The 19,057-nt window shown below is 45.6% G+C and overlaps 1 protein-coding gene across 3 annotated transcripts; it reads right to left on the reverse strand.

Annotated features, from left to right (window-relative positions):
• Positions 1 to 233: 233 nt before the first annotated feature.
• On the reverse strand, positions 234 to 18,975 carry WDR91 (WD repeat domain 91). 3 transcript variants are annotated; one of them, XM_082076265.1, is made up of 15 exons: positions 18,808 to 18,972; positions 16,982 to 17,161; positions 14,613 to 14,820; positions 13,682 to 13,764; positions 11,488 to 11,612; positions 9,710 to 9,887; positions 9,323 to 9,481; positions 7,038 to 7,252; positions 6,438 to 6,588; positions 4,958 to 5,052; positions 4,458 to 4,626; positions 3,555 to 3,663; positions 2,596 to 2,708; positions 1,648 to 1,845; positions 234 to 854 (listed from the first exon to the last, which is right to left on the reverse strand). In XM_082076265.1, the coding sequence occupies exons 1-15, from the start codon at positions 18,928 to 18,930 to the stop codon at positions 690 to 692; spliced, it is 2,271 nt and encodes a 756-aa protein (XP_081932391.1). In that variant the 5' UTR covers positions 18,931 to 18,972; the 3' UTR covers positions 234 to 689. The 3 variants fall into 3 exon arrangements, with proteins under 3 accessions (XP_081932391.1, XP_081932392.1, XP_081932393.1); XM_082076266.1 differs by having other exon boundaries at positions 7,038 to 7,237; positions 18,808 to 18,971; XM_082076267.1 differs by lacking the exons at positions 234 to 854; positions 2,596 to 2,708 and having other exon boundaries at positions 1,657 to 1,845; positions 18,808 to 18,975.
• Positions 18,976 to 19,057: the final 82 nt, after the last annotated feature.

Consider the following 19,057-nt stretch of genomic DNA (forward strand, 5'->3'; position numbering starts at 1 on the left):
TTACAAAAAGCCTGACTCAGCATCTCTTCTCGAGTTGGCAGCAGGTAGCGTCAGCCCATCTGACCGAATGCAATTCTGTTCATTCCTGCATGTCTTCCACTGGTTCCCCGCAGCGTGCGAGCGTCAGTGCTGGAAGCACCACTGAAGGGTGCACATGGGTCTTTCCTTCACGCAGGAGACTCTCTGGGCACATCCCTGCCCCAGCCACCCTCCGTGTTTCACAGGAACAGGAATCAAGAGCAAGGGAGTATTTTCTTTTTGTGGAAATAAAAGAAAACAAGCACAAGTGTTATACTGAAAAAATACTCTAGTTTCACAACAGCCTTTCCCCTTTGAGCCATCTCGTCACCATGCACTGTGCATGCCTCCTCCAGCCTCACTTTCTGCTGTAGAACCCCTAACACATCATCTCAGTAGCCTTCTAGCCACATGCTTGTCAAGACTCCCTAATGAAGGAAGTCCAGCTGCCACAATGGGTCAGCGAAAATTTATTTTTCAGTGCTCCCACTGATCTGGTCCCATATCGGCATTCTATTGCACAGTTTGGCAAATATATTTAATTTTTGTCAAGAGGCAAATATACATTGTGAAGAGGGACTATGGTTTGCATTCTCTCCCATGCAGTTTGCTCCCATGGAGTTAACACTGTTCATCAAGTCTCTTACTCTTTCCCTTCATCACTGTCCAGGTTAAGACTTTTGAGCCAGTAAGGTTGTTAATTTAATCTTCCCATCCATAGAGGCAGTGAGGCAGGTCCCGCAGTCCATAGCTGTGCTCCAGTCCACTGTGACAACAGGAGCTCGGTGTCCTCCTAGGGAAAGGCAGCTCTCCAGAACCTTGTCCTCACCATTTAACTAAAAGGAAAGCATAAGATTTTAAGGAGATACGTTTCTGTGGTAGGGCCAGTGCACCCACAGGCAAAGCCAAAGCCTGCTACAGACTCCATTTCCCCATCAGCATACATACATAATTAAGCAGAAAATCAGTAAAAATTTCATCTCCTCTGCCTTGCAATGACTTATACTGATGGGCATCGACTCAAGAGGAGACAGGCAAGGGGCATGCGGTCAGTAACCACTTGTTACTGTGGCACAGAACTTTGAGTACTTGGAACCATTCAGCCTTACCCTTCATTTCCTTTCAGTATACAGTAAGAGGAGAAAATCTGGCTGGGACTAACATAACATCAGCAAGCACGCAAGGCAGATTAAAGATGAGCATCAGTCAACAATCGCACATTTTGCATTGAACTGACATGCATCAATGTATTAAGAAAAAAAACAAAACAATCGCACATTTTGCATTGAACTGACATGCATCAATGTACTAAGAAAAAAAAACAAAACAAAACCACCAACTTTGTCCTAGGGACTTGGGCACTAAGGAAAACTGTCGCAGCTAAGCTTTAAGAACAAGGAACACACATACTCCAGCTACATACACAGGGCCAAATACTTACAGAAGGTTCTAACTCTTGCTTAATACCACACATGGCTAAAATGCACACTGTATGAAACTAAGCATCAGTTTTCACAGGGCAGGGAATGGTAGGTACTGCTTGAGAACTTCCACTGGCTGATGTTGCAGCCTTGTAACAAGAGCTTGTATGGATGCGTAGGAGTACTTCCCATCACTTCTCAGACTTACCTTAAAAATTACTCCTCCAGTGGAAGAACACGTCAACATATAGTTGCCCTCAGAGTCAAAAGCAAAAAGCCTTCCTCGTGGAAACTGCACTTGCTTGTAGCCACTGTACCCAGACAGAACAAAAGGACCTGTAGCTTCACTGGGAAGATTGTATTCAGACACCTTCAAGCCACTTTTGTGAATATTCCACTGAATAAACTAGAAGAAGAAAAAGAGATGACAAAAGTGAATAGTTAAACTGACTGGAATGAAAGTAGAGGGGACATTCCTTGTTTTTAAGCAAAGTGGCTATTTCTCACAAATTGAATATAGCGTTTTGACATCTACATCTAAGTGGCTATGTTTATAAAACACAGGCTGCAAAGGCTACTAATAGTGCCTGCTATCCAGGTAAACATATGCCCTACCTTCCCTGAGCACTGCTGCCTAAGTGTCCTTCCACATTGCATGCAGGATCCTGGCAGGAATTCACTTAACTCTCATCAGCCAAGGACCCACACATTCAGGCAGCCTCCCTCCCTAAGGCACACCTCTCTACTGCTGAAGACTGTGGAGCTGCAGAAACTGAAGCCTTTATTATAAGCAACAGGGAGCTCCTGGCAAGGAAATTTATGCAAAGTGGTCAAGGACTTACTCCCTGGTGAATCCCAGATTTCAAATGTGATTTCAAGGGCATAAAAAGGTCATTTTCACATGGCTTTTCTAGGAAGCAGATGTCACCAACAGTAAGACTTGCAGACAAGGTCTGAGACAGCTCCAGCTGCTAATACACTTTCTAGCCACTGTCTCTGCAGAGACTGCACACAGCAGGGTAGTGCTGCACATGTAAGGCTACAGTTAGCAGCCTCCAGACTCTGAGGGTATTTTTACTGCTATTCCCCACTATATGGAGGACTCCAGAAGGGAACTTGCTGCCAGCTGAGCAGTAGAAGGTCACCCAGAGCCTACCTTGCCATCCTCGCCTATGCTGTAGACTGTGTTCTCATCATAGCTGAACTCAACGGAGTAGACTTCCCCATCATGTGCCTTCCAGCTCATGGCGCACTCATGCTGCTGCATATCTGAGGGGAGAACCAGTACTGAACACTACTCATACACAGAGCTGAGATGAAGAGAGAGAGGCCCTTTACATTCAATGAGGTCTCTGTCCCAGCACTCTAAACCAGCCTAGGAAGCCCAATCCAATCCCAGCACACCATGCTTATTCTCCAACATGTGGCTTTTACACTGGCCACAAAAATCACTGACTGTAACTAGTCACCTCTTCCTCCAGCTTTACAGGGCTGCTCACATGCTCACTGCCAACTGCAGGCATCCTGCATCCAAGCCCCACTGCCACCTTTCTTCTACTTCTCCTCCCCTTGTCTACCCTAACAGCTGCTGCCAGCTCTGTCCTCCCACAGACCTGGGACTGCTGCCTTCAGCTCAGTGCCTGGGCCAGAAGCAGATCTTTCATTCACAGAGAAGGGAAGCCCAAACTGCCTTTACTGCAAGGCCAGGCTGAAGAAAACCTGAGAAACAGGAATTGCTCAGGGAAGGAGGACTAATGCAAAGCCCTTGCCTTCAACTGGAAAGCTGAATATCAATTCCTTTCCTCAAGACTCAGCCTTTGGCAGTGGTACTGATATACAGCACAGCCAAGACCGCATGGCTCAAGGGCAAGTTAAATCTGCTCCTCAGCAAGAGGGAAACAATAAATCCAGCAGCACTACCAGGGTCTCCAGCCAATGTCCCTCAGGGAAAGTTTATTGTCAACTCACTTCTGAGAGCTATTGTGGAGGAGAGAAAATAGCTTCCATTTTGACGTTCAGGCATGTCCCACATCTGCCTCCCTGCTGGCAGAAGGGTGCAAGGGGCAGCCAGCTGGGGACATCAAGGGGCCACCTCACTGCTTAATTTCAACATACCAAAGAGACGAACAACCCCATCTGCAGCACCAGTGACCAGCAAGTTGCCATTGTGGTTGAAGGCTGTGCAGTTAATGGCAATGGGCTCAGGCTCCAGGGAGAACTGCAGCTGGAAGGGAAAGTCTGCATTAATGCTGAGAAACAGAGCTGGGGGTGCTGAGGAGTGAGGAAAGACTGTATCTAGTAGCAAGAACCCCTCCACTTCAGAGCCCTACACCTCTCATGACTACAGACTTCAAGGTTGGCAGCTGCATATTACTGGGACACTAAACCAACAATTCACCTCAGCCAAGCCACAGCTCTCTCAGCCCTGGCCTCAGGGCTGCAAAACCAGCTTCTGGCAGGCATTAGCTTGAGTATGTTGCTTTCTCCTACACGTCAGGGACAGCATTTCTTAAGGGCAAGGGATAGGACAAGGACTCCCTGCCAGAAGCTGACCCATCTAAAAGGAAAAATAGAGAAAATAACAGGAGATGAAGTCTCTGAATGAAGCACATAACTTAAAAACAGGGAGGGCACGGGAAATAGCAGCAAAGAAATCCCTTCAATATAGCTCAACTGGAGAAAGCCTGAGCAAAGCATCATTCAATCCACTTGGGAGATTTCCAGTCACAAACTGTGCAGGCAGGATAGAAACAAGGCTACAGACTATTTTGAAGAATCCCTCAAAAAAAAAAAACCAAAACAAAATACCAACAAAACAAAAAATCCCCACCCAAATGCAGAAGCTACTTAGAATATTTTTATCCTGCATATGATAGAGGTGGAAGGAGGAAGGGGGGAAAATAGAAGGCTACTGAAAAGAATGTCAGCATAATTTAGAAAGAGGCCTCCTACACAATAAAACAGAAAACACTCATTCTCAGATAGCAGACTGAGAAAGGAAAGAAACCCACTAAGTACCTGCTGCTTCATCGTTTTAGTGTCCCACAGTAGCAGCTTCCCAGGAACTTGGTTCATGCTTTTGCCCCCAGAGCTGACGGCTGAGTAGTCCATGTGGGAAATGGGGCTCTGGGCTGCAGCAGAACAGACAAAGGAGGCGCCACTTGGGCTGCAGGCAAGCGAGAGGATCCTGAAACACAAACAGTTTGAATTCCCTCTCTCTAGCAGCTGCTTCAAGTGCAACACTTGACCACAAGCTCTCCTGTTAAGACACTGCAAGACAGGGTGCACCATAAGCAAGGGCAGGATCCGTGTGCTTAGACAGAATTTGAGTGTCTCCTGTTTAACTGAGCAGTTTTACACTGCTCAGACATGGACCACCCTCTGGGTGAAGGCTGAATAGTCCTGTAGTTGCACAAAAGCAGCAGGAATATTGAGAGTTCACCCACCTTTTCACAGTCAAAACCAACAACATTTATATTTATATATTAAAAAAAAAAAAAAAAAAAAATCAGTATTACCTGGGCATGTCTTCATCAATGCTGATTTCACAGAGATTCTTCTTCGCTTCTGTGTCATAAAGACGAACTGTCCCGACCCCACTGCCAAGCAACAGCTTGAAACCAACAAGGAGGAGATGGAAGGAGTGCAAGTGAGTATAGTGATGCTGTCCAACCACCACCAACACCACGAAGTATTTTTTTTTTCCTATTTATGCATTTGTATTAAGCATCACCCCATTCGGGCACATCCTGTCTCTCTGTGCATATCATGCTGAGTATGACTACCCTAGACTCACAGAACCTGCTTCGCAGTGAGAAAACAATCTGATAGGCACTAAGGTGGAATAAAAGCCACTTTCTAGATTATGGGTCAACATTATAGGATGCAAAACATATGTGGAGTCTCAGTATCTAGGGGAGCAAGGGAAGAGTAATGCAGAACTAACAATCTAAGTTTAAGAAAAAAACAAGTAGAAGCCAATTCCTTTCATCCAGGAGAAAAGGAAATAATTCAGGAGGGCTCATACATCCTTTATCAGTGGTGCTACAATTTAAATCAAAAGTAAAACCATGGAGGGATGCATCAAAGAAAAGTAAGCAAGTCAGATCCTTCTCACTTTAGAGCCTGATTTGCTGCTGCATCCCCATATACTTCAGAAAGAAGAATCTATCAGCAAGCAGAAAAACTCAAAGCAGAAGAAACATCAGAAGAACTGCATGGACAACTTCCTTTCTAAGAGTAAAAGCAAAGAAAGAGACAAGCTGCAGCACCAGATCTTCACAGGTGCAATTTTGGGGGCAGCAACAACACAACATCAGTGCCAGAATGCAAACAATATTCCCTCAGTTGCAGGCCTGCCTTCTCACACAGCCCTCTCTCTTTGCCAAGGGAGGGTGTGAAACACTAGCAACAGTTCTAGGACTCAGAAGAATGCATATAATTTAAGGCTCCTCTCTAGCAACAGAGCTAAAGTGCTACAGGAAACATTAAAACTGTAATGATATTTAAACAAGCCCCAAGCTCCTTATGCACACACCAACCCCCAACTCATAAGGCACCAGTATAATACTGACCACAGAGCTCTTCTCACACCCACACAAGCAGAAAGGGTGGGAATAAAGCCCCAAAACTCCCTGCTGCTGGGCTCCCATGGGCTGTTGTACCAGGCTGTCTCTGCCTGCCTTTGCAACGGGCTGCCTGCTCTGCCCGGAGAGATACTTCTCTTAAAGGAGCTGATCCTATCCTGCAGCTGTAACCACACTGCAGCTTGGGAACTTCTGTCTTGGAGCAACCACTGGTGAATTCATTGCTCAATACAAAGAGCACATTCCCCACTCTAGCTTTTCTTAGACCCTACAGGCTTCAGTTCCCCATGTCCCACTAAAGTGGAAACTAACTGCTGGCCTGATCTTATCCACAATGCAGCTGTCTAGAAGTAGCAACACAGCCCCAAATCATCTGCCATGACTCTTGGGTCTCCACACACAGGCTACTCACCAGCCTATCACGCTTGGTTGCCCATTCCAGAGACAGCAATGGAGACTTGGAAATGGATGAAGCTTTAGTTTGCATTATGGGGTTAAAAGACCAGACTTTGATGACCCCATCGACATCCAAGCTGGCCACTCGCCGTCCAGAACAATCAACCCTATGTGTAGAAGAAAATTAATCGGATATTTTTCTCCTTAAAGTTCTTAGATGCAGGTAGATACCCCAGTAATCCTTGGTCTCATGGCCACACACCAATTACTTCTGCAGGAATCAGAGCTTCCTTGCACCGTTTCCTGTTCAGTCCACAATAACTGGCACAAGGAAGCATACCAAGCTCCACATGCAAAGCATAATGCCCTTAAGCAATGCCATCCTGCTTTCCCAGGGAGTTTCTTCCCCAGATGGTATCTCTCAATCACAAAAATCTCTGTCCATCCTCACTGCACAAGCTACAGGCTATTTTCAGTCACAGCAACTTGACTGCCCTACAACTGAGAGTACGTGCACAATGTGCTGGACAGAACAGAGGCTGGGAGAAGAAGGCCAGACACAGCTGGTCCTCTAGAGAGGCTTCTATGAGAAAGCCATCTTCTGCCAGTCCCCTACCTGCAGTACATGATGGATGAATGGTGCTCCCCATACTCCTCCTGGCTCAGGACGATGAAAGGCTGCTCCTGTCGGACTCCCACAGGCTCTACAACGCTAGCAGGCATTTTGGTTGAAGTCTCTGCTTGCTCAGCATTCAGCTCTGAGCATGGTTCTGTCTCAGCGGTGCTAACATCTGTTTTCTTCTCAGCACTTGGGCCCTGAAGGAAGAAATCCTGTGTGAAATACAAGGAAGCAGCAGCTCCAGATCAAGCTCTTCAGCCACCCCAGCCTCCTGGGAGTGGGGAAAAAAAAAAAAAAAAAAAAAAAAAAGAGAGAAGTTGCACTGAAACAGAAGCATTGTCAGCTCAATGCCCCTTCTGCCAGGGATCCTCTGAATACAAGGATAGTGTGTTGCACAACTGCACAATTTAATATGGCCTTCTTAATTGTAGAGTCCTTTATATCATGCTCCACATGCCCAGCCATACACTTTCCTGTAAGAATTAAAGGAACCACAACACCTCTGCTTGGCATACCCCAGCTGATACCAGAGGCCCATTTTGATGCCATTAGAACAGATTCACAGGCAAATCAACATGTTTCAAGGAATTCTTGCATTCAGCAATACAAGTTAAATCTTTATAATATGCAGTTCAGTAAACCTGCACAAATACTCTTGTTGGATGGTGATCCCCAATAGATGGATTATCCTTGTCTGCCAGAGATTTAGTCCATTTGTGCTGGGACAACCACTGTAGCCAGCTGACTGATGACAACAATAGAGTTGACACATGAGTCCAAAAGCTTAAAACTCAATTTGACAGGGCAGACAATACAAGTAGAGTTTTAGGAGGTGAAGATACCTGAATGAGACAAGATCTGCACTGCAGCATACAGAAGGGTTCGAAAGCAGCTTAGTTTTCCCTTGCCACCAGAAGCTGAGCAAGAAGCAGATATGGCACATAAGCCAGTAAAACATGTGCAAGCATTCCTCTGCTAAGCCATCCTCTGAAGACAAAGTGCCCCAAAATGGTATTGGTGTTGATGGCTATGAACTCCTGTTCTCTAACACATCTTGCTTTATTTATAGCAGCTTCACATCTTGAGCAATGGGTCAAACACTGCATAATCAAATCATCTGAAATCACAAGGCTGGAAAAGACTGGGAAATAAATCCAAGAATGCCTCTGTGTTAGCTAATGAGGGGAGATAACCACCAAGGAATGGCACTCAGAAACAGCGCTGCCTTTCAGTTTCTATTTTGCTTACATGCACTGAACAACAGAAAGCTAAATGGTATCAGCTTCCCCTATAACATCAGAAGCAACTTTTACAAAGCCAGGAAAACACTGCCTTAACCTGGAACATCACAGGAAAAGCAAAGTCAAAGGATTCTTATCAGGGATCTGGGCTTTGCAATTTTCTGGCCACCGTTTAATTAAAGTGTTGTAGATAAGCCATAAAGAAAAAAGGTCTCATAGAGCCTTGAATGCTCAGTGGTGGAGAAACATCTCCTCTTTAAAGCAGTGTTCCCCCACACAGAATAGCCACATGTACAGGCTGACAGGCAACAGTCCCTCAGCACTGCTGCTACCACAAGGCAGCATCTCACACAGCCAAAATAAACATGGCTGAGATGCTGACATCATTCCTCCTGGGCTCTGTATCCTCTGACCACAGGGCTGCTGAAAGCCAGACAATACACATGTGAACAGATGTAGTCTGCTGACTTTCAGTGGTTAAAATCCAGGACACAGTCTTATTATTTCATTAGATTAGAAAGCAGGGCACGCCCCCAGGCAAAACTGCAACAAACAGCACAAAAACACTCCAAAAAACAGATGTTGCTATGAAGGATACTTCCACTCCTATCCAGGAAAACTTTCCATCCATTTTTATCTGTCCCACACAAAGACTGTGCAAATCAGGATAAATCACTTGGGTGGGACAGATGACTTAAGCCCACTACCACTAAGAAAAGGAGATTATAACACAGTATTTTAACATGACCATTAAGATGGATGAAACATACCCTCCCCAGGACCAAGCTGTTGAACAGATCATCACAAAAGACAACTCTTCTTCCATTTGAAACATCAATACCAATTCCCTTCTGGAGACACAGAAGTAAACTGAGTGTGGAAGGCGCTGATTAACTACAGAGATTAACCTTTGATACAGTTAGATCTGAGTAGCAGTTTGGAAGCTTAATGGGAACGCTTGTGCTTGTTTTACCACCTAGCACAAACAAACTACAGAAATATCAGCCCTCCGCTTCCCAGCCTGGCAGTGTTGCCCAGTACCTGAAAGGTCCCTTTCGACAGCAGTTCCTTCCTTTCCTTCCCGTGCTCTTGCAAGCGCTTCTGCCGCTGCTGCAGGGAACTTGACTCGCCTGCTACTAACCCACTGAAGTGGCTCTTCCCATCCTTACAGCTCACCGTTCCTTCTTTTGCTTTGGCACTCTGGAAGGCAGAGGAATGATTTGGTAAACTTACGTTTGTGCAAGGCTGCAGGACAAAGAGCAAAAGAGGAGGCAAAGAAACCAAGGACCCACAAGGGCTCCACAAGCCCCCAGAAAACAGCAGCTGTTCTTGTGCTGCATTTTTCAGGTGGAAGCAAAAACCTGGAGGAGTGCTGTACAAGTTAATTCCCTGGATACTGAACACCGTCCAAACACATCTGAGAATTACCTGGTGATTTGTTGGTTCTTTCTTCCCTAGCAGCATACTGCCAGTCTGTGTTGGAGAAGCCCCACTTGGATGGGCTGGCCTTGAAGGGCCCTTTTTACTTTGGGAGAGAAAAGAGGACAGAAAGCCTCCCCGGGACTGAAGAGAATGTGCAGTACTCCTCTGGCTGCAGGTCATATCACTAAAAAAAACCAAAACAAAAACAACAACACAAACACACACAAAACCCCACCAAACACAATTATGAATGTGCAGTCAGACAACTTGATCAAAGACCACCCAACAAGCAAAGTGCCAGCAGTATGAACCACAAGAGGACAGATGTTCCTTTCCAAGCTGATGGACCACTACACATTAAAAAAAATGTTTTAAAACATCCTGTTAGTGCCTGGAGCAGATCATTATAATTACTGTAACCAAATATCACTTATCAGAGATGCCACTGAGACGGTGGGCCCAGCTGCTGCTGAATCGCCTGTAGGGCCACCTCAAACCCCTTCCACTCTATTTGCTTACTTTACAAAGACCCTAAGGGAAAGGCAGGGGAATCCAGATCTTCAAAGACCCTATCCAGCCAGGATTTCCAATTCAAGGCATAAATCAGACCTAAATCGAGAGGTATTCAGTATCCAGTGTTTCACTGAACACCCTTAGATATTCAGCAAGTCATGTTCAGCAATTTTAAAACACAGGTCCTCAATATCTAAAAAACTGGGCCCACAGAAAATAAGGAAGTTTAGGTCCATTGCTATGATTACACACCTCCCTTCTAAGCCCACAACATCAAGAGCAGCAGCTGCTTCCCAGAACACAAATGTCTGACCTCACTCTGCTGCAGTTTCCTCTGAGAGCAGAGCAGCACCCAGGGGAAGGGGAATACAATCACTTTCACTGTGTCTATCCTCTCTTCTAGGAAGGAACTGTTCTACCAAAGCTGGGCCTTGGGTTGAGCAAAGACAAGGAAAAAGCAACCAAAACTGGTCACCAGACTAAGAGACAAGTTGCACACACAAAAAGTGACACTTCTAAGGCAAGTTCTCCTAGTATAAACGGACAAAAACAAACATGGGAATAAATCATCCCATCCCTCGCATCCCCGCCCCCATGTGTGAGACTTTCCACAGAGTAGTCGAAAGAAAGAAAAAAACAAAACTCAAATCAAACTCCATAGCCTGTCCTGTGCAAGAAGTGCAGAGCAGTTATCAAGATAGTTCATCATACACTTAGGTCTATTTAATCAGGCATTTTTTAGACTAAAACAAAGACTTCGTATGTTATCTCTGCTACAGTTTCTATTTGTCACTGCCAGCCAGCAGCATTTGAACCATCTTCCTCCTGTCTGAATAGGAGTGGAAGAAGAACATGGGAAAGTCAAAGCCCCAGCAGTGTTATTAATACCTTGTGGCTAAGCTACATTTGCTTTCAGATCCTTTTAAAGCAAAGAGAAAAAAAATCTCAATAACACAATAAATTCAAATACATAGACTTGCTTTACATGACTGTGTACTAGGGGAAAAGTAAGAGTTTAAATAACAATTAAACAAGGTTTATCACTTTATATGTTGCCTAATTTCCACAGACAGGAATACAATAGATGTAGCCACAGAACAGTTTAATTGCAGCAAGTCACGAATTCCCCCATTAAATCCACTTAGGTCACCAGGATTTCTGCCTGGATGTCTTTCTGCATTGACTTCCAGGGCAGGGAACAAGGAAATGACCCTCGAGGACCCTCCCTGACCCAACAAAAGCAGCAGAGCCTGTCCCCAGCAGGCACTCACAGCTCAGAGTCCCCAAGTCGATCCATGTTGGCCACATATGCGGGCAACTTGTGATGCACAACCGCTTGTTCCACCTCCAGTTCCTCTTTCTTCATGCGGGAGGACTCAGCCTGCAAAGCAAACAGCTACAAGGAGAGAAGAGAGCCAAGTAAACAGAAGGTCACTGATATTAACCTCCTTCCCACTTGCTGTTTAGTCCTTTTATTTCAACAGCCCCAGAAGGGTGGGGAGGGAAGAAAGACGCTCTGACTGGCTGACCACCATGCTAGTCCAAGTAATCAAAACAATCAGTACTTAACACAAATGAAACAAGCCTACTTAAAACCCTTCTCTTCTCTCCTTGGGCTGTTGCTGAGGGATAGGAACAGTGCTGGGAGGTGAGAGGCAGCCAGGGCAGAGCTGATCAGCCTCCCCACACTGGCGGTTCAATGCCAGGGCAACACGCATGACTGCAGCAGTGATGTACGGGCGCCAAGCCCAGGAGGTCATCTTCTTCCCACAGCCAAGGGCTTGGAGAGCTGGCAGGGTGCATGGAGGGCAACGCCACCAGGTCGCTCTGAAACCCAGCTCCACACCTTGCCCAGCTCCCTCCCAAGCATGGCAGTGAGATTTATCTCCACATGATGGAGAGACATTTTCCTCTCAGCAGAGAGGAACGTCAAGATGCAGCTTTCTGTGGTTTACACCTGTGACTCTTGTTCACATAAAGTGATCCTCAGGCTTTGCTGTTTCTGTAAATTTGTTTTTCAGAAATAATTCTCCTTTTTCCTTTTATCATAGTATTTAAGGAAAGAAATTACAAGAAAAAGGAGCTTTAGAAATCCAGCTTGTTATTCACATATTTGCGTTGTTTCAACAGTGAAATCAGAATCACTACTTAGTTTCAGCTAGCATCGAATTCAGTATTTATTCACACCATTTTAATTTAAACCTGTATTCTATAGGTAGCTGCTTCCTTTTCTGACCTGAGCAGTTCTCCAAAAAGAAAAGTCTGGTTTTTACCTCTGCCTATTTGCCAGAGAATCCTTATGCAAACTCTAAGTTATAGCAATCAACACACCACAAACAAAAAACAGCTTTAATTTGATTTAAAGTACAGAATACAAAATTGGAGGAAACGAAAGAGCTCTATTTCAAAACATACCTTATCCTGCTGTCCCAATTCACTGACCACCTTTGTAGAACCCTCCTGTCAAAATTTACCTGATCCACTGACTCCATACAGTACAGTGACAAACCTCACTTTTTTCCACCACCAAAAAGCCTCCTTTTTGAAATCAATTATTCTGTTTTACTTCAACATTTTTGGAACAGTGTTGATCAGCTACCAAAACAGTTGAAATAGGAAGCACAAAATACGTGTTTTGTAACACAGGAGGTAAAGCACAAAACTTATTTTACTGATGCGTTCATACAAAGAAAGATATTAGATGGTATGGCGGAGGAAGTGAAACTAGAGCCCTGCTTATATGAACAAGGCTTTCTGCTCATACATGATCAGGCCCATGTGATCTGTAGTTTTGAAAGTTCTTCAACTGTAGATTTCCCATATCTAATAGGAAATTACACTGCAAAAGGATCAGCCTGTGTTATATGCTACTGTCAAAAACAAGACATGGAGCTGGGCAACATTCTGTCTGAACTGGTAAGCCCTTCTTACAGTTTACTGTAAGGTCATTATTTGGGAAACAGACATTCATAACATTTCCATTAGTTGATCTAAATTGCTTTAAGTGCACTGCAACCATGGTTAAGTGGGCATTTCAGAAGTGACAGGTTTTGTCTCTTTGCCAGAAGTTATTGCCCCTTTCCATTGCTGCACCAGGTAAAATCTGGAAATGACAACACTATTCACAACTTTCCATGCAAGGTCAGCCACATACACCCTTAACCTGACATTAGTTTCAGCCTGACTTCACAGCATAGCAGGAAAGGACTTTGCACAGTGTCTGGCCACCTCTCCAATAGCACAGGGGGAGGGTAATATCCTAAACAGACATTTCACAATATGATCACAACTCTAAGTCTGCTGGAGACAGTTGAAAGTTAAACCGAAGTAACAAAGGACTCATACAACAATCTGTCTTGGAATAACTGCACTGAACAGTTAGAACTTTCTTGAATGGGTGGAACCAATTTTACAAAACTTACGATCTCATGCAGTCAGCAACTAAAGAGTGACTTCAGTTCTGACCTTATGCCGCAACGATTCATTTTCTTCTTGTATGAGACTGCTCCTGAGGCATTCAGCTTCGAAGTTCAAAATGACTGGAACTGGTGAGGAATGTTAAAGAAAACCAAGGCAAGAAATTGTGTGCACCTGGCTGAGTACTAAAAGTCAGTGTTTTGTACTGGCCGTTTGCCTGTAAGACAGCAAAGTTGTCCAGTCCAAACTACCAGCAAGAAGTGCAACGCCAGAAGACTAGTAATATTTTAGCTACACAAGCTAACTTTGTACTTTCTTTGTACTTCGCAGTTGCACGAACTACTTCACACTCGGGCTTTGCAAGGATTTTTAAGTTCTTCCTTTTTACATGTCAGAAGTGGAAGACAAGACAGATCATGTTAATGCCTTAGTGTACACTGAAGAAACAGTTCAAGATAAGCTGTATTCCAGCTGCAGTGTAAACAAACAAGGTCAGAACTTGGTAGTGTTGGACAAGAGGTGTTCTTTCTGAACCAAACTGCCCTATTACAGTGAGCTGTCACTAGACAATTTTGTGGATTTATGTACCCAGGGAAGGGTCTAACAGGAGATGCTAGTTCAGTTATGGATTATGACCCAAGGTTGAAGGCCTGTGTTGCATTGTGCCAAGCAAAGAGGAAAAGCATTTCAAAATGAGATGTGCACAGGATTTGTAGTCACTAGCACAGGGATGAGCTCAACATTAGCAACAACCACAATTGTTTGTGCTCAGGGAATATAACATATAATCAGATAATTGAACAATAACTATTCCAACATCCTCTGGTAAACACCAGCTTCCTATTAAGTCTTGGCTCTAAACAATCACCTGAAAGCAACATGTTCTGTAATACTATTAATATATTCTTGGCAGCAGCATTAATAGTAAGCGTAACACCAGGCCAAGAGAGATTTAACTATTAGTTGCAAAAAAGGATATGCATGCACTGAAACAAGACACTCAGGAAGTTGTGCAGAGACACGATAAAGGTATCTGCCCACTGGCGCGAGAAATAGGTGGCGAAGGTGGGGTTGGAGTCTGGGGCGGGGAGGAAGGGCAGGACAAACCAATCCTTCCACTCCACCTGGTTCTGGAGCTCAGAGGCCTGCTTGAGGAAAAACTCCTGCGCCTTGTCATTGCGGCCGCTCTGAAACACAGCAAGAAGAACAAGGCTCACACTTCCATTCACACCACCGCATGGGAACATAGGCTCTGCATTATGAACACACTAACAACTACTTTCACCACCCAACAGAGCAAGTGGTTAGTTAACAGATTCATATAGGAACAACAGAGTTTTAAATACATTAGGAGAAGCTCACTAATGCACTTAATCTGACCTTCTTTCTAGTCGCCAGTCTTGTTCAAAGGCTGAGGCAAATCAAACTGATCACTTACACTGTTTTCTAGCTAAATCAGTACAGTTTGTGCATTGATGTAAGATGTGAACATTTATACACAGGACTAAAGTGTATTTCAAATTACTCAAGTTTACAGACGTAGCCTGAAAAGGTTTCCATTTGATACATCATTCAGCCAGGACAGTCACGCCTCAAGGTAAGCACAGGGCAAAACAAAACATGAAAAACATGAAAAAACGTGCTTCCAGAAATGTGCATTGATTTTGTCTCCTCCAAAACCCATCATTTAATATTTTCTGTCAGGGAATGGAAACAAGGGAGAAACATTCCTTCTAAATGGTAAGAAATGAAACATGAATTCCTGTCTATGCTGTTTGCCAAAGGCCTCCCTATGTATTGTATTCCATTTACTTTCCTAGGGTTTCAACAAGATAATCTTTCCTCCATTTTAAGCTCATTATTTTGTGTTCTATTCAAAGCAAACAAAAAACATGCACTCATTTTCTCTCCCACATTATCTCGTACAGACTTGAAGCCCACTTCTCCCATCTCTTATGAACTAAAACTCAACTCCACTAACTTCAAGTCACCTTTTTTTCCTCTGGACCCTCCCAACTCCCTTGATGCTTTAAGAACTGTGGTGCCTGGAAGGCCTGGCTGAGTCCTGCGAGCAGGTTATAGTGGAAGGAATACAGACAATCCTGCCTGTTGATCTCCAGCACTTCAGTAAAGCTCTTCCCTACACTGCTGTTGCCTGCTCCATCGCTCCTTATTCTGCATCAGAGCAGCTGACTACTTCTACCTACATAGAGGCACCTGGGGCCTTCTTCTACCTGTTTCTTCAATTTAGCAAGATTGCTTGGAGAATTATTCTTGTCCTCCTCTGCCACACAAGAAAGTGATTAAAAACCTTGTGATCTCTCCCAGTATCCAAGTTATTAGCAGCAGCTGAGCAGGACTGAGCTACCAATACAACCATCCTGTCTGAGAGGGACCTGCCTTCATCTACAAGTATGAAATCGAGAGCAGCACAGCAGAGAAGGTCTTGGGGGTTCTGGTGGATGAGAGATTGGACATGAGCAGGCAACGTGCACTTGCAGCCCAGAAGGTCAATCGTATCCTGAGCGGCATCAAAAGGAACATGGCAGCAGGTTGAGGGAGGTGATTCTGCCCCTCTACTCCACTCTGGTGAGACCCCACCTGGAGTTCTGTGTCCAGCTCTGGAGCCCTCGGTACAGGAAAGACATGGACCTGTTGGACAGGGGACAGAGGAGGCCACAGAAATGATCAGAGGGATGGAACAGCTCTGCTGTGAGGACAGGCTGAGAGAGCTAGGGTTGTTCAGCCTGGAGAAGAGAAAGCTCCAGAGAGACCTTATTGCAACCTTTCAGTACTTAAAAGGGTCCTGTAAGAAAGATTGGGACAGACTTTTTAGCAGTGCCTGTTGTGGCAGGACAGGGTGTCATGGTTTTAAACTAAAGGAGGTGAGATTCAGACTGGACATGAGGAAGATTTATTTTTTTTTACAATGAGGGTGGTGAAACACTGGCACAGGTTGCCCAGAGAGGTGGTAGATGCCCCATCCCTGGAGACATTCCAGGCCAGGCTGGATGGGCCTCCGAGCAACCTGATCTAGTTGAAGATGTCCCTGCTCATTGCAAGGGGTTGGGCTAGATGACCTTTGAAGGTCCCTTCCAACCTAGACTATTCTATGGTATCTTGCTCCCACTTAACCACATTTCCGTCCCAGCTGAGCTTCCCTATCCTGCTCACAAGCTTGTCAGGCGAGTCTGCATCAAATACCTTACTTCGCTCCAAATACACAACACATTAATTGCTTGTCCCTTATCCACCAGACCTGTCAAGAGGCTCATATGGGTATTTCATTGCTCTGATTTTAGAGACCAGGATCTTTTTTAAAACAGAACCCTAAAAATCAAACATTACCTGAACAGTATGGACAAGGTAGTAACGGAATAAGCTAGTTTTCAACTTGTTCACTGTTGGTCGGTACACATCTTCCAAACGGCTGAAAAGGCGCCGGTCCAGATAACTCCAGTAATCCCGCAGGGCAGCCAGATCGTAGCTCTGAACAAACTGCTGCAGCTGGTCCACTATCTTATCTACCTAAAGAGGGCAAAACAGGCAAGACTGTGGTCACATAGGGGCTCTGCCAGAACAACAGACTTTCTGTAACTTAAAGCTGAGAAGCTTTAACTGCACAAAACCCAATACAATGCACTAATGCATTAGCTATTTTCCTAAGCCATGAAACACTCTGCATTTTGTATTAGCACTCTTCCATTCCACAGCACCTTTCAAATAAGAAATAAACATGAAGGAACATACCCAAGCATATTTTAACAAGAAGATCACATTTTGTTAAACACAGTTGGTGCAGTTTTTTTGCAAGTAACCAAAACTTTCCACTTCTCTTAAAAGAAGTCATTTGACAATGAAGAAACAGGAAGAATGTGATTAAGTGCTGACAACTCAAGTGCAGCATCTGGAAAACAGTATTATTTTTAAAGGGAAAAAAATGTATTTAGCCAATGGAAAGAGGAAAACTGCAACTTTTGAAGTACTTTTACCTTGAATAACATCATCTACTAACAAGGCATGGCATAAAAGTTTGCAAGCATTTTTTTTTTGGTCATTTTGTCTCTTAAAAAAATCATTTCTGCAATATGAGTAAGGCAGAACAGCAGTGTGGGAATCAACTTTCCGTTCAGTGATTTCTGATGGCCAAGACAGGCATTAGGGGGAAAAAAGAAAATCTGCGCCCAACACAAAATTCAACTACCAAAGTTGTTAAATGCGTGGTTTGCTCCCTTCTCATCAGTTAATGTGATATGACATCAACCAGCCTCTATTTCTGTGGCTTCTTACAGCTAAAAGAAACAGAAGCCTGTGACTCCAGCAGTCCTGTCTTAATTTAGTCTTGGGCAATATTATGCCAATTAAATCAATCGTTTGATGATGTCTAAACATCAACAAAGTACTGATGTATTAAAAATAAAAGCAACATGTTTTATGCACGATAAAATGTTGTACTGCGGGTTAAAGAAAAATCTGACAACCCAAACCACTACAGTCAGCGCCCAGAACTACTGCTGCAGGAACCCAAAGCTGGCACAAAGGGCTGAAACTGTATTTTCGAGGCCGGCAAACTCTGCGCCAATTTCCACGCTGGTGCTTAGAACATCCAGACTAAGAAGCAGAGCTGTAAAGCCGCTGGATAAAAAGCTCACGACCGAGAAGAGAGACCGGCAGGGAAACGTCCTCCTGCCGCTGCTCCGTACGCGCGGCTCTTCCCGTTCCCCTGGGCACGAAGCTGAGAGCTCCGGCCGGTTTATGGCTCGGATGGAGGGGCCACGGGCGACAGATTCGGACGGGCCGGGCAGACGGCGGGTGGGACCTGCGGCCCCTGGCTGGGGCACCCGGGGAGAGGATGGAGCCCATCACCCCCGCCGCTGCCCCCCGAAGCAGGAGACCCTTCCGCTGCGCGAAGCCGCCTCGCCGGGAGGCTGCGCGTACGTACACGGCGGCGGCCCCGCCACCGGGATGCGGGGGGTCCCGCCTGCGCGGCCAGCCGGGCCCCAGCGCCCCGGCCGCCCCCGAGGCCAGCTGCTTGCGCAGGAGCTTCCCGGACCTGCCCCGTCGCCTCCCGGCCCGCTCCCGTCGCCCAGCCCTGGGAGCGGGTGCGCTGGAGGGGCGCCCGCGGCCTCCCCGCGGGGCACCCCGCCGAGAAGGGGGACGCGGCCGCCGCTTACCCGGAAGCCCTTCTCCCGGTCCGCCTTGATCTCCGCGTCCAGCTGCTTCAGAGCGGCGGTGAAGCCGCGGAAGAGCAGATACTCCCGCACCAGCTCGTCCGTCCGCTCCGCCGCCGCCGCCATGGGGGACCCGCGGCGCTGCCAGCTCCACCCGCCCACGGGCGGGGAGTGGAGGGGGGGCGCTGCCCGGCCGCTAGCGCGATGGTCCGGCCCAGCACCAGCAGGACTACAACTCCCAGAGTGCCTTTCC

The sequence above is a fragment of the Streptopelia decaocto genome (genome assembly GCF_964273445.1).
Source record: "Streptopelia decaocto genome assembly, chromosome: 1".
NCBI classification, from domain to species: domain Eukaryota; kingdom Metazoa; phylum Chordata; class Aves; order Columbiformes; family Columbidae; genus Streptopelia; species Streptopelia decaocto.